Source organism: Atractosteus spatula, chromosome 13 (assembly GCF_055471065.1).
Source record: "Atractosteus spatula isolate fAtrSpa1 chromosome 13, fAtrSpa1.hap1, whole genome shotgun sequence".
Classification (NCBI taxonomy): domain Eukaryota; kingdom Metazoa; phylum Chordata; class Actinopteri; order Semionotiformes; family Lepisosteidae; genus Atractosteus; species Atractosteus spatula.
This window is the reverse complement of record NC_142718.1, coordinates 17,414,308-17,427,027: the sequence shown is the minus strand read 5'-3', so window position 1 is coordinate 17,427,027 and position 12,720 is coordinate 17,414,308. Positions and strand designations below refer to the sequence as shown.

Genomic DNA, 12,720 nt, shown 5'->3' with positions numbered 1-12,720 from the left:
TAGAACCGATCCTAAAACACATCATCAAGAAATACCATGTACCACCTTTACAGAAAAAAAAATGATAAGTTCATCATAAAGACACCAAAAAAATACGTTTCCTGGAGTTCAGACTTGCAGGTGTGGGTCACAAAGATGAACTTACATTCAAATGTGTCTGAAGGAACACACTCCAATTATATGAAACCATCATTATTAAAATTTCAGATGAATACAATAAGTATATTACAATTAAAAATGCTTTGGAATACAGCTGCATAACATTAAAAGATAGGCTTTGATTTTTTCAAATGACCGTCTGACCTCTGCGCTGTGGTAGTGATGGCATCAATGACCTCCATGATCCTGTGTAAGGCAGAGTCGGCCCCAATGGTCATGTCAGTTCCGCAGAAGTCATTGTCAATGGAGCCCACCAACCCCACAATGTTCAGGTGTTTGTACTGTTGTGCCATGGCTTCTGTGATCCTACCTGCCAACAGACATAAACATGATGAAATATGCCCAGTCATATCTACTAATGAGAAGAAGCATGCAAATTTGCCAAGAGTTGTGTCTAGGGTTTTGATGGGGCCTCTGAAACCTACAAATATTTAGGTTGCAGAAAAGTAATTGCAAAAAAATGCAGGTGTGTAGAACATTGCAAATAGTAATAGGTTTATTCCATGCTGAAAAGAGAAGAGAGAAAACAACGTTTCGGCTGTGAAGCCTTCTTCAGGTGTGAAGACCTGTGTGACACCTGAAGAAGGCTTCAAAGCTAAAATGTTGCATTTTCTCTGTTCACTTTTCAGTATGGAATACACCTATTACTCGTTCCTTTGCAGACTACGCATGCTGACGCAGCTACCCACCTGAACTATTGCAAATAGTAGCTGAGTATAATAATAGCTTGAGGTTCTGTAGATTGACATTAACTTTAAATTAGCAACTATTTAAGACCTGGAAAATACAGATGATTTAACTCCTTATCCAATTAATTGGTTCAATTAAGAAGTGAGATCAAAAGAAAAGCCAGATCTGAAAAGATTCATCTTCCAGCAGGAAAATAGCCCAGAACATACCGTCAAAGCCACACTGGAATGGTGTAAAAAGAAAAAAGTCAGTGTTCTGGAGTGGCCCAGTCAAAGCCCAGACCTCAATCCAATCAAGAATCTGTGGCAGGAGATGAAAATTGCTGCAACAGTTTCCATTTAACCTATGAGAGCTTTAGCAATTTTGCAAACAAAAATGGGCAAAAATTGCAGTGTTCAAATGTGCAGATTTGGTAGAAATGTATTCAAGAAGACTTGGTTATAATTTCTGCATGCCACAACCAAATACTGTCTCAAAGAGGGAGAATACTTACACAAAAAGTAATTTTCTATTTATAATTAATTTAGGAAGATCTGTTGAATTTTGATTTCACTTTAACATTAAAGAGTAGGATGGTGAACAATTTTGATAACCACTGCATATCCTAGCAATTTAACCCACTTTTTCCCCCCAGAATAGTTCCTGCTTTCATCTCTTCAAGACTAGACTACTTGCAATGCTTTTCCAACTGGTTTAGATTACTTCCGAAACTATAGTATATGACACACTTGGAATATAAAAGTATTACTTCGTCATATGTACTTCAAATCTAAAACTGTCTTTTGTGTAAAGAAACCCTATCATTCTCAAGTCAATCTGTATAGTTGTTCCTGTGACATTTGTAGTTTGATGTTCAGGAACAAAACGGCAGTCAGACACCATCTTGGTTTAATTTTGACACATTAACCCCATAGCCACTCGAATGAAAGCAATCAAGTTTGTCTGAACAGTCCTTAAACATCTTTTGTTATTCATAAAATCAGTTCAGCATCACTACAAGCCCTCTCTGTCTTTCTTTAATCTTTCCCATCACTGCACATGTAAAGCAACACTGGTGGTGAACTGCAGTCGCACTCTTTCAGCCAAGTAAACACATGTGCTGCACAAGCAGCAGATCAAAAGTAACACATCATGTTCCTGACACACTTCCAACATCTCTTCGTGATCCAGTAAACCACATCCAATTCTGTTTTTTGATCCCAAGAGCACAACTATGAAAGTGCTGAAACACAGAACAAAAAGTTTATATTGTGTTTTCTCTTTTACATTTTCAACCAAAAAAAAAACAACAGTTTCTAGTTGTAATCTTGTGCCGGAATTACAAATATCCAAATTAGTCATAGGCAGAGCCCCAGTAGCACCTGTGTGCCTGTGTGATTAGGAGTCACTGTTCTTTGTAGACACATCTGTTGTACCCTCCTCAATCATTGCATTAGGCCCACTGATGAATGTCAGATCCACCTCACCAGACTTCACCAGATCTGCCAGCAGCCCGCTCCACTCGGTCCTGAAGATGTTGGCTCCTGTGAGGCTGCCGTCTCCCCCACACACACACAGGTTGGTGATACCACGCTGCACCAGGTTGAAGGCAGCTGCCAGCCTCCCTTCCCGGGTGGTGAATGCTTTGCAGCGGGCACTGCCAATGACAGTGCCTCCCTGGGCAGATAAGCAAAAAACAGTCAGGGAAAGGGAAATAGAACTCAAGAACAAGTTGAGCGCTTAGGACAGCAGTTGTTCTTCAAGAGGGTTTTATTTCAAGTTAATTAAAAGTTGCTATATTAGTAAAATCTGATGGTTTGTATTAAAAACGTATAGAAAAGAATCTTGTTAGGGGTAATGCTATTTCTATGGGACATTAAAAACATTTTGTCAAAGTGAGTAACACTAAAGTATGAAATACTTCCAAGTAACAAACCCCTACATCAATTAAACAGCAGCCATGAGACTGCTAACATTCCATTCACAATGATAAGGGAATGGAAAGTTAATATCTCCACCTTGCAGATACTCACAATTATTTACAAACAATATAAAATGTATTCTACTTCTTTATTTACCACTAGAATTTCTAGGAAAAAAATCTACAGTGTACAAAAACAGCAGGTTCTGCAAACAACCCTGAAGATTTGTAGTTAAGTACAGTTTGCCAGTGAAAGCGAATGTGTGCCACAGATCAAGTCATCCTTGGCTCATAGTTGGTTATGTTAAGTTGTGGTGGATAACAGCACTGTTTCTACTGCGACTACTCAGGTCCAAACTTTGATAGATCATTATGTGTTAGAATCTATGTCTATGTACATGTAACATGAATGTAAAGCAGGGATGTAGCATCACAAACGGCTGATTCAAAACAGTCCTTCCTTTCAATATTAGATCATAAATATCACTTAAACTAGGACAATTTTGATAAAGACCTGTAAATTAAATGATGTTTTTCATTGCCCTCTGTTTACTTTTCAATGTACACCTTGGTTTCAGTACCTTTTGTTGATAGCTTCAAGTATCTTCAGACAATCAGAATAACATACTGCCCTGACAGAAAGAAAGCCTGTATTGTTTTCTCTATAGAGTATGAAACATTGGTAACTGTGTTCATTAATAAGTATATAATGCCAGTGTGGTGCCATTTTCTAGATATAATGTCTAGATATAATAGTTTTCAGTATTATAGTACATAGACATAGTATAACAGGGATTTTCAAATCTGGTCCTAGAGAGCCGCTAACAACCCCAGCAGGTTTTAATGATTGCCACTAAATCACCAGTTTCTTAAGATCTGATTTAATTAAATGGAACAATTTAATCAGTGATAATATAAGAAGTTGCATGTTTAAATTACGTAATGCAGAGTTCATTTGAAATGAACAAAATGCTTCCTTAATTGCTGAATAACATAAAAGTGTTTCACATCGTTAAAAACAAAACATTCAAGATGACCTGTAAAGGCAAAATGGACTTGGGATCCCCAGGAGCAGGGCTGCGGACTCTACCATACAAGATGAGCTACCACTCGCAAACAATCAGCAAAAAGACAATCTGATACAAAATGCACTCATGTTTGTCTAGAATTAACATTGTCAGCAATGATACTGAAAGAATAACCAAACTGAAAATGAAGGAGACCACTTGAAAAGCCATTTTGCAATTAAGGTTGTTTATAATCAGAAATCCCATTAAAGAAGCAATTGTTGTGCCTTACAAGCCTATAACTTTACCAGTAACTTTAACCCACAGACATGTTCACACTGTTGCAACAGGAACTTTATCCCTGTTCAATGAATTTGTACTTTCAATGACACAACCACTGTAAAGAAAATCAGCTTCATGAGAACACATACTGACTTATCAGTGAAAATATGCCCTTACATACAACATTTCAAGGTAGTTCTGCAATACATAACATTTAAATGAGTTTTACTTTGGAGTGTTCTATGAAGGAAAATGCTATTTTAAACCATACAATCAGGAAACTCATAACAAAATATGGGAAACCAAATTCACTTTAGTTGTACATGTAATTAATTGCAAAGCGCACTGTAAATGCATAACTGTCAAACCTACGAGAGCCAGCTGAGGATCTTGAGCAAAAACAACTGATCATAACCTCGTATGACAAGCCTTTCTCCGCCTTTAGAAAGAACCGAGCCAACGGGCAATTTTATTCTAAAGACGTACACCCCCTTGAAAAGCAACAATGAGTTAGTGCCAGAGAATCTAGGCTGGTTATCTAACTATATGAAGGACGACTCTAAAAAGGAAAAGAAAAGCGAGCTAGAATGAGACTGACTCCCTGCACCAGTTAGTCAGGAGGAAATGTCAGTATCTGAAGCAAAAGATAGGATGTTTAAAGATTTCCTGTATTTTCTGACTAGTAGTCTCTTCCAAACTGTTATTCAGTTAAAACAAAACTGCACTGAGTATCAAAAATGCTTGTCAATCATAACTGCAAAACATTCAAAATGCTATCTATCATCAGGAAATGTTTTGTAGCAGGCATGCTGTCTCTTTATTAAAAAAGTCACAGCGTTGGTAAATTCATTATGCTGATTAGCATTTGTCATCAATAGTACTGATCAACAGGGGCTTTGGAGTCATGGGTTAGTCATAAGCGTGGCCACCAGTAGAAGCAATCTGAGATGTATATCTGCGATACATGCTTTGCACAAGGTTAAAGATGCTGTCTTTTGCCTCAGATCATCCCATCTTATCCCTCAAATGTTCGATGGACTCAAGTCTGGTGAGTAGGGCATCAGCAACATAACTGTTACATTCTCATCTCAAAAGAAAGCCACTGTTACACCAGCAGCATGAGGAGAGGCAATGTCCTGCTTGAATGTTGCCAGTGCCAAAATCAAGGCAGTCCACACAACTCCTGGTTTTACTGCTAGAGCAGTGAAACTACTGGTAAATCCAACAGAGGTGGTGCTCCAAAATATCTAAGGCACTAAGATGTTTTCTTGATAAGCAAGATTATCACATATTATCACCTTCCTTTGTTTTTCTTTATTGATTCAAAGAAGGCTTGAGATTCAACAGGTTAAATTTAATCAACTGTGCACAATCAACTCTCTCATTAACAAGATGATTTAATCCAAAATCAAAATATCAAAATGCATATATTTTTCTAAAACATAAATGCATAGATATGTTTTTATGCCCAGTATATTTATGATAAGAGTGTTATTTGGGGTACTAAATTGTCCAATGTCCAAATATACATTGTCCAAAAGTGAAATAGTGACAGACTGCAGCCAGGGAACTGGAGTGTTCCTCACACAAAGCTTATGAGAAGAATGAAACGTTATGAGGAACAGAACTACATCTAAGACTGAAAGAATTCAAATTCCTCTAGCTGCAATTGAAACAAAACTCCAGGTAGTGAAAGGTTTAACACTACCTTAGTAAGCAGTCCATTTGTATTCTGAGAATAAACCTTAGCAATTATGACATAAAGCTCAACTGTTTGTCAGTCAGAATCACATGCAGCAAAAGGATCCTTACCAGCTCATAATCAACCTTAACAGTACTAGACAAGGCAGGGGAGAAAAAGAGAAAAGGAGAGACAGAATGAGGAAGAGCTAAAAAACACTAGTCATACAGAAATAAATGCATGACAACTGGAAACACAGAGATGCAGAGACTATGTTCTGCATGGACATTATCTTGACAAAGAAAGCAAGTCTTCAAATAGATCAAAATAACTTTGTCAGTACAGCAAAATTTGTAAGGACCTGACCTTAACAGAAAAAAACAAAACAACATCTGTTATGCTGCCTTGTAATTATTCAAGTCAAAGACATCAAGCTTAAAAAGGAAAAATTGTTTATAACCCCTTTCTACAGGACAAAGTATTCCTGATGTGCTCATTTCATTATGAAGTCTGACTAAAAGCAGTCAGAATTGGCTGAGCTCGAGTTAGCTTTTAAACCCTGGTTAACTTGTTACCGATTACATAAACATTAGAAAGGCATCATGTTCAAATGCTCCCAAATTGTGCATTCCGTCACATGAAGTCTTTGTATAACATCATGGTGATGAACAGCAAGAAAAGTGCAGAGCTTCTAATCCAGTACAGTTGCTCTTTAATCTCCCTTCCCGACTCACTTCATCCTGACATTCTGACATCCTGCCATAGCCTATAATAAATCTAATCTTATCCTAGGGCATCACAAATATAAATCTGTCCTTCCTCAGTAAAGAAACTAATACAGGGATGGCAACTAACCTGGATCTCATTCTGCCTTATTAATCAGTCTCATGGGTGTATAATGAAAATTGGTATAAGATTTACTGTAGAAGTCATTTTTTCCTACTTCCCTGATTTTCCAACCCATTCTGCAAGTCAATGGAATGATTGAGGTCGCCACATCAGGAAAACAGTGGTGATCAAGTAACACTGGGGCCCTGGGTTCACTTCCAGACCTGGGACGCTATCTGTGTGGATTTGGTATTTTCTCCCCATATTCACATGGTTTTCCTCTGGGTGCCCATTTCTCTCACAGTCTAAAGACATACTGGTAGGTTAACTGGGTTCTGGTAACACTGGCCCTGGTGTGAGAGTGTGCTAGTCTGTGTATGTGTGTGACCTGTGATGGCATGGCATCCAGACCAGGGTGTATCCTGCCTTGTGCTTGTTGATTGCCGGGATAGGCTCTGACTCCTCTGCAGTTAGAAAATGGATGAATGTATGGATATTAAGAGTCTATAAAGAATGGCCATCGGAATTTCAAGAGCTGTGCAGAAATCTCAGACTAGCTATAGTTAAACTGACCAATTAGTTCTGCATGGTATCTGCCAGACACTGTGTTTTTTAGCTGAAATGCCTAAGATTAAGCTTTATTAGAAGTCTCATTGTCATTGTGTTAGTTTATAATCCTTTATAAAAAAACAGATAAAGGGATATAACAAGCCTGGATATCACTGATATCTTGCAGAGGTCATACCACATTGACATTTATCTGATGGTCAATGTGGTATGATTGTATTCCCATGGTGCTTTAATCCTTTCTTCACAACGTGCTGATGTTTTTCTGCTCATTTAAATGGTCTGGTTTGGCAGTCCACTCAGCAGGTACTAGAAAAGTGGAAGGATTTACTGTATATAACTCTGCATATACATAATAGACAACTCTTTTAAAAAATCCAATAAAGTTGGCAATATTCTAGAGAGTTCTTGAGAACAAGGACTATGGGCTGTTTGGGCCATCTTCAGACAGCTATTTAATTGCGAGGTGGCAGGAAAGAGCCTATACTAATTTTTACTACAGATTCGACAGTGTGAGACAAGCCCTCATCACGGTGCTCACCACAGTAAGTTCAAAATTCAAACTGATGGGCTTCTGTCTTACTCTGATTCAACTACAGTCCTCGCATGAGAATGTCTGGCTTACCAGCTGTATGATGTTGGAAACACTCTGCCAGTTCGCCAACTTAATGTTGTCACCCCCATCCACCAGCCCCTGGTAACCCTGCAGTGCGACAGAGACAATTTGTGTGAATGCCAGTTAATAGATCTGTGAAGTCAAGGCATGAGTAGCATATAAAACAATAAGTACAGCATGTGACTCCAGTTAAGTACAAATGTATACAAATCAGACAAAGTGGCATATTAAAGACTGCCATTAAAAGAACCAGAGGGGAAACAAAGACATAGAAATAAACCAAAGTCTTGGAAACCTAAGTTCATAAAATAAAAAGTAAGAAAAATCAAGATTTAAACTACTGTGAAATGGGCAAAGGAGGAATTTTATTTTTCAGAGCTATTAGACTTATTACAATATACTAAGGAATACCTTTAGGCCTGTGATGCCTTTTAAAAGCATATAGTCCATATTAATCATGGAAATAAATATAAATTATATTTTGCAAAACTTTATTCATATTAATTTAAAAAAATACAAAGTGAAACATTTTTGTATAATATCATCTAAACAATAACATTAAGAATAACATATTAAGCTTTAAACTCTAACAATACAAATATTAGCATAACCCCAATGGGTGCAATAATGTCAGACTCAAGAAAACTCAAACATGGGTTTCTTGCACCAATGATGAAGCCTCTATAGAAGTCTATAAACCATGAAAAGACCTTTACATCACTTAACAAAAAACACATACCTCATAAATGAGATAGACCTTGGCTCCTACAAATATTCCCATCCGTGTTACAGCTCGGACTGCTGCATTCATCCCTGCAATGACAAAAAGATACGTTATGTCTGTATCTGAAGATGTTTGGTCTTCAAAAAACTTCCCCTCTGGCCACAAGAATGACTGCATGAGATGCATTTACCTTTTTTTCCCAATAATTGTTAATAATAACTACTAGTGTTACAAGAACCAGCAAAAGTCTCACTCAGTTCCCTAAGCCCTCCCCCCTTAATTAATTTCTCTGTCTCCTCTGCTGTATAGTGGGGATGCTGGTACATAATTTTGTGTCACCTGGTCGGTGAATAAAGTCAGTCGACTCCTATATATAAAGGCCACTGGGATCGACTGGGATGAAAAGCACTAAATACTGTACATCCAAAGAATCAATTACTGAAAAATAAGGTGCTAAGTATGTTGCATAAAACATTTAAAAGAGGGGAACAAAGTGTGGAGGGAGGGCAGTGATGTCATTTAAATGTAATAGTATTAAGAAACAGTAAAGATACTCCTACTCCAGAGAGAGCATTCTGTACACCAAGTGTGAACATGAGATGACTAGAAGCTTTAACAATCACGTTAATAAGATAAATCATTTCAAAACCGACAAGTGCCATATCCAACAGCTTAGGCTGGGAGCCCAGACATCCTAAGACAATCACAAAAATTATTCAGAAGAATGCTGTAGTTAAGCCATTCCGATATCAGACGTGCAGGATAAACCCTATAGTTTAATAGTTTTGTGAGATATGTGTCCCACAGAAAGTATCGCACTCAGTTCTTTTTTCCACCCTTGCCAAGCTGGCCAGCTGGAGCTGTCAGCCATGTTATGGGCGCTGCTGGCAATCCAGAGCAGGGAGACGCTGTGTGCCCTCACACAGTCTTTATTAGACGACCATTGGCAGTACAGTGTGGTGAGTGGAAGGGAGTGAATTGCAGCCAACCAAACGATGTACTCTGTGTGGGACTATGACCAGGAGGCGCCACACCCTGTTTGGGACTGCCATGTAGACTGTGTGAGTAACCACTACTGCCCGGCTTGGTAGTAAAGAGCTATATGAATATGAGTTAGCCAGGAGTTCAACAAAGGGCTAAATTTTCATTTTGCTTATTTTGTTTTGATGGTGGCAAGTGCTTTCCTCAATGATGTAAAAAAAAAACCTCAAAATAAATTCTGAACTTTATGGCTTGTGTTGGGGTTTTGTCTGTTGCCCAGGAAGACACCTACACAAGCACATTGCTGTGATCCACTCCAAACAGCATCACACAGTGCATATTTAGTTTTAAATATATTCATACCAGCATGCAGAAAAACTCTATGGTAACATTCAACACTTCACAAACTCTTCTTTTGATTCCACACAGCATTTCAACATCCAAATATTAAATCTACCAATGAAAAAAAGAAAGGAGCTGAATGCCTGCATCTGTGCCTCTGTAAGGCACTTTTCAGGGCAACTGTTTCCTAGCAACCAGTAGAGGTTAGACTGGTAAATGCAAGACAAAATGGACAACTTCTAAAGGAAGTGAAGGATGCAAGAACAAAACAGCTGATGTACCAAACTGTCTAGAGAAAATCTGAATGTGAAGCTCACTTAGTTTTTTTTAGTGGAAATGACAGCTGTAACAGACCTCTTACAGCATGAATTTGATCAGATCAGAGCCTTTAGCACAAACAAGCAATAACTTGTTCTTTTCTTGCCCACAGATAAAAAGAGCAAAGCTTTCATTAACTATTAAATACCTGTGAACTGGATAGGAGAAGCTAATGTGCTCCATACTCTGGATCACATACAAAGTCTTGTATCCACTGTACCAAGGAATAGCTCAGTGAAGTGGTTTAATGCCAATAAAAGACACTTTAAAGTTAATTAGGTCTATGCATTGATGTATTCTTTACTGAGATAATTCAAATGAACAGACGGTTTGACTTATGCACAGATAAAATAATCATAAAGAGACAATCCAAAGATGGCATGTGGCAATCCAGACAGTAACCCAGTAAAATTGCACAATATAAAGTATATATTACTAATTTCTGTATCTGTTTATTCCTCCTTTTCTCTGTCTTTCATAATTTAGAATTTTACATCTAAAATCTAGTGTTTGCCAATCTGAGAATCCTATGTCCCCCACCCCACCCCACCCTCCATTTTACATTCTGCAAAAGTCCTGACTGTGGGCACGTACAGCGGAACTCGCCCGTGCTGTACGTCACACCACTGCGCAGGGGATGTAGTACACCATGAGAGTTAAATGGATTAAATGGAGCCGAGGGGTGTACGATATCTCATCAATTTAAAAAAAAATAAGTTTTAAAGGAGACAATAAAAAGTGTACGTACTGTAAAGTGCAGGCCGACATAGCTAAACCCAATATAAATGTGCACTTCCCAAAAATATTTTATGTCACAAACGCATGTGCACACTAAATAAACTAACAAAAAGCTAATACTTGCTAAATAATGTATGCACACATAAAATTCCAAAATTATAAAACATAAATTAAAATGCAGCCTTAAGTTCTGCAAAATACAACTACACGTACGATCAATTGTATCGATTGTGTGTCTCATGGAGAGCAAGCTGGAGTATGCGAAAAGACGAATTCCTAATGCAAGACATTGTTTTTTGGCTAATAAAGTGATGTTATGTTATGTTATAAACTGATTCATAAAATGATTGCGTACAGATGTTTTAAATGTTATGGTAATGAATAAAAAGCATATCATTTTTTACCTATTAAATGTGATTCATTATTTTATCATTAGCAACGGAAATATATATGTCCTGAGCTGATGAATTTGTACCGACTTATCACAGGAGCTGGAATCTATTATTTGTTTTTCAAATAGCTTGCTAAACAACGCAGATTTGTCTACCTTGAGCATCTCCCCCACTAGTTAGCACGGCAATGGCTTTTCCAGCCCCGGTCATTCGCAGCTTCTCCAGGTCCATGATGATAAAGGAACGACTGGAATCCTAAAACAGCGAAGATAAAAAAATGCAACCAATTTTTTTTTGCAGAAATACAGCAGCTTCTTGCTATTCTCAGCAGGACGCACAACCAAGTGACCTTTGCTGTAATTGCTAAAGTCTCCCCCTCTGAAGCTAAACAACTCCGCCCTCTTTCAGGATTGTATGTTCCGGAGCACTGGAAAAGATTGGTTCCTTTTTCACCTAAAAGCTTTTCATCCCTTCCCTGGGGGGAGGGGGGGAGTGAGGAGACCGAATGTTTTTTTTAAAAAATAACATCAAAAATAGAACAAGCAAATTATAAAATAATGAAACAGATGTGCATTACTGTGCTTTACTAAAACATTCGTGGAAATATGCTACACCAGATGACGGAATGCCCATAGGACTATAATGGGACAGAAAGAAAATAGCTATAGAGTATAATCCCGAAATTAAATTTTACTATCATAAATACCTTTGCTAATACATATCCGAATTGACACAATAAATCTGTGATGATAGTTCTTTTCTATGACAGAGCAAGAATACCGAAAATAGGGTAAAAACGTTATCTTGATATTCCAAACTCAAATAATTAAAACTACATTTTAGGAAATTTATGTATTGCACTAATATACAGTACAAAAATATGTTTTGTATTGGAATATTTACTTTCATATAAAAATGCCATTTTACAATCCTAAAATCCCTCAGATCAAGAACCAGTTCTTTTCCATGAAATTGAATTACAAATCAGGTTTCATCATACATTTTTATCAAAAAATATTTTAAAAATAGTGGTTAAGGCTTTTGATTCTTACCAAGTCATGTTAATGCTTCACATACTGTTACTAATACTTTGAAATGTGTCCAAACAGAACTAGCAGTGATTTTGGAATTTGTGCCATTACTGGTGTACTGTAGATCTTAAAAATATTTTTTCTAAGTGTCTACATTGCTCAACAGATTTAGTTTTTTTTTAGTATTGGGCAATCTTAATTTAGTGACCTGATACAACAAAAACAAGGCAACATGAAGAAGAACAAAAGACAAATGAAATTTTAACTATTTGCAACCAATGCTTGTAAAAATAAAGTACAGTAAAGGCAAAATAGGTATTAAACATCATCTGCATAAATGCTTAGATATCCTAACATACAGTACTTATCAGAAAAAGTATGGAGGAGGAGTCTCAGTTATTTACATATTAGTCTATTTAAGTCTTCAACAGGAGCACTCCACACCTGTATATTGGTTGGAAGCT

At 37.3% G+C, this 12,720-nt stretch overlaps 1 protein-coding gene across 2 annotated transcripts in view; it reads right to left on the bottom strand.

Annotated features, from left to right (window-relative positions):
* Positions 1-11,670, bottom strand: part of pfklb (phosphofructokinase, liver b) — a 36,950-nt gene extending 25,280 nt beyond the window's left edge. Inside the window, exons 1-5 of one of the 2 annotated variants that reach the window (XM_088930482.1) lie at positions 11,381-11,670; positions 8,470-8,543; positions 7,740-7,817; positions 2,316-2,505; positions 304-469 (exon numbers count right to left, since the gene is read on the bottom strand). In XM_088930482.1, the coding sequence (XP_088786608.1) occupies positions 304-469; positions 2,316-2,505; positions 7,740-7,817; positions 8,470-8,543; positions 11,381-11,456 (584 nt within the window). In that variant the 5' untranslated portion in view covers positions 11,457-11,670. Of the gene's footprint in view, positions 1-303; positions 470-2,315; positions 2,506-7,739; positions 7,818-8,469; positions 8,544-11,237; positions 11,267-11,380 lie in introns of those variants that run through there. The other variant, XM_088930483.1, reaches the window with a different exon arrangement.
* Positions 11,671-12,720: the final 1,050 nt, after the last annotated feature.